Source organism: Cyprinodon variegatus, unplaced genomic scaffold (assembly GCF_000732505.1).
Source record: "Cyprinodon variegatus isolate N-32 unplaced genomic scaffold, C_variegatus-1.0 Scaffold101, whole genome shotgun sequence".
In the NCBI taxonomy this organism is placed as follows: Eukaryota; Metazoa; Chordata; class Actinopteri; order Cyprinodontiformes; family Cyprinodontidae; genus Cyprinodon; species Cyprinodon variegatus.
This window is the reverse complement of record NW_015150554.1, coordinates 1,171,467-1,172,591: the sequence shown is the minus strand read 5'-3', so window position 1 is coordinate 1,172,591 and position 1,125 is coordinate 1,171,467. Positions and strand designations below refer to the sequence as shown.

The 1,125-nt window shown below is 35.8% G+C and overlaps 1 protein-coding gene across 1 annotated transcript in view; it reads right to left on the bottom strand.

Moving 5' to 3' along the window:
* Positions 1-514, bottom strand: part of LOC107084494 (zinc finger protein 260-like) — a 7,739-nt gene extending 7,225 nt beyond the window's left edge. Inside the window, exon 1 of the mRNA XM_015374382.1 lies at positions 324-514. Coding sequence (XP_015229868.1) covers positions 324-435 — 112 coding nt within the window. The 5' untranslated portion in view covers positions 436-514. The remainder of the gene's footprint in view (positions 1-323) is intronic.
* Positions 515-1,125: the final 611 nt, after the last annotated feature.

Sequence of the window (1,125 nt, the reverse complement as noted above, 5' to 3'; positions counted from 1 at the left end):
TGAAACTCAATAGTGAGGGTGCTACTTGCCTCTCACAATATGGCGGACGCGATTACGTGTCGTTTCTCCTGGACAACATAGCCAATGTGGCGGCCGCTCTTCCATGTCTGGGGGCTTTACCATGTTTTCTAGGAATGGGGGCTGGCTTACACGTTACGAATGGGCCCGAACTCGCACTTACGTGATTAAATAGCGTTTTACAAACTAGACTTGAAGCTTCGTTCATCATTTGAGCATATTTCCCTAAAGAATACAAACAAATTATTCCCGATGTTTCCTTTTTTCCATATTTATCCGTGTGGAATGCAGCAGTCAGGGCTTACCGTCGACCTCTTCTTCAGACTTGACGATGATTTCTTTAAACTCAGGGAATCCTTCCTCAGCATCAGTTTCCTGCTCATTAATAAACGCTCTGTTATGCTGAACCGAAGACATGTTTATTGTCGATACTTAAAAACTCTGCCTAGAAACCAGAGCGAGGAGCAAAGCTGATACTGTCAGTGCTCTGTTTGGATCTGCCGTGACGCTCTGGCAGAAACTGTAAATTTAGTTCCGCTTTGAAATTGAAAATGAGAACAGTTGTTGTTTTTGATAACTTTGACTTGTTTAAATAAATAAAAAAAATTTTAAAATTTTAAATCTCCAAAAGTGAATTATGACACAGTTTAGTGTTAAAACACTGACTGCATCCTCTTTGTCAACATCTTTTGGTTTATTTATGCTGTTTATTATAGTTTTATTCGCAATTTTGCATCATTTGTTTGCACATTTTAGTCATTGTTTAATTTTAATTTCATGTAGTTTACTTCGACATCACATCCCTCTTTTGTCTTTGTATTTTTTTAAGTCTTTCTCCAGTTTATTGATATATATTTATAAACACTTTTTAGAAACTAGTAGGTTTGAGGTAACTTCTGTTCTTAATCAGGTGATAGTACTTGTATTTATGATGAGTGAATTTTTACCATATAATGGGGGTATGTTCTTTGTAACTTCTGTTCTTAATCAGGTGATAGTACTTGTATTTATGATGAGTGAATTTTTACCATATAATGGGGGTATGTTCTTTGTAACTTCTGTTCTTAATCAGGTGATAGTACTTGTATTTATGATGAGTGAATTTTT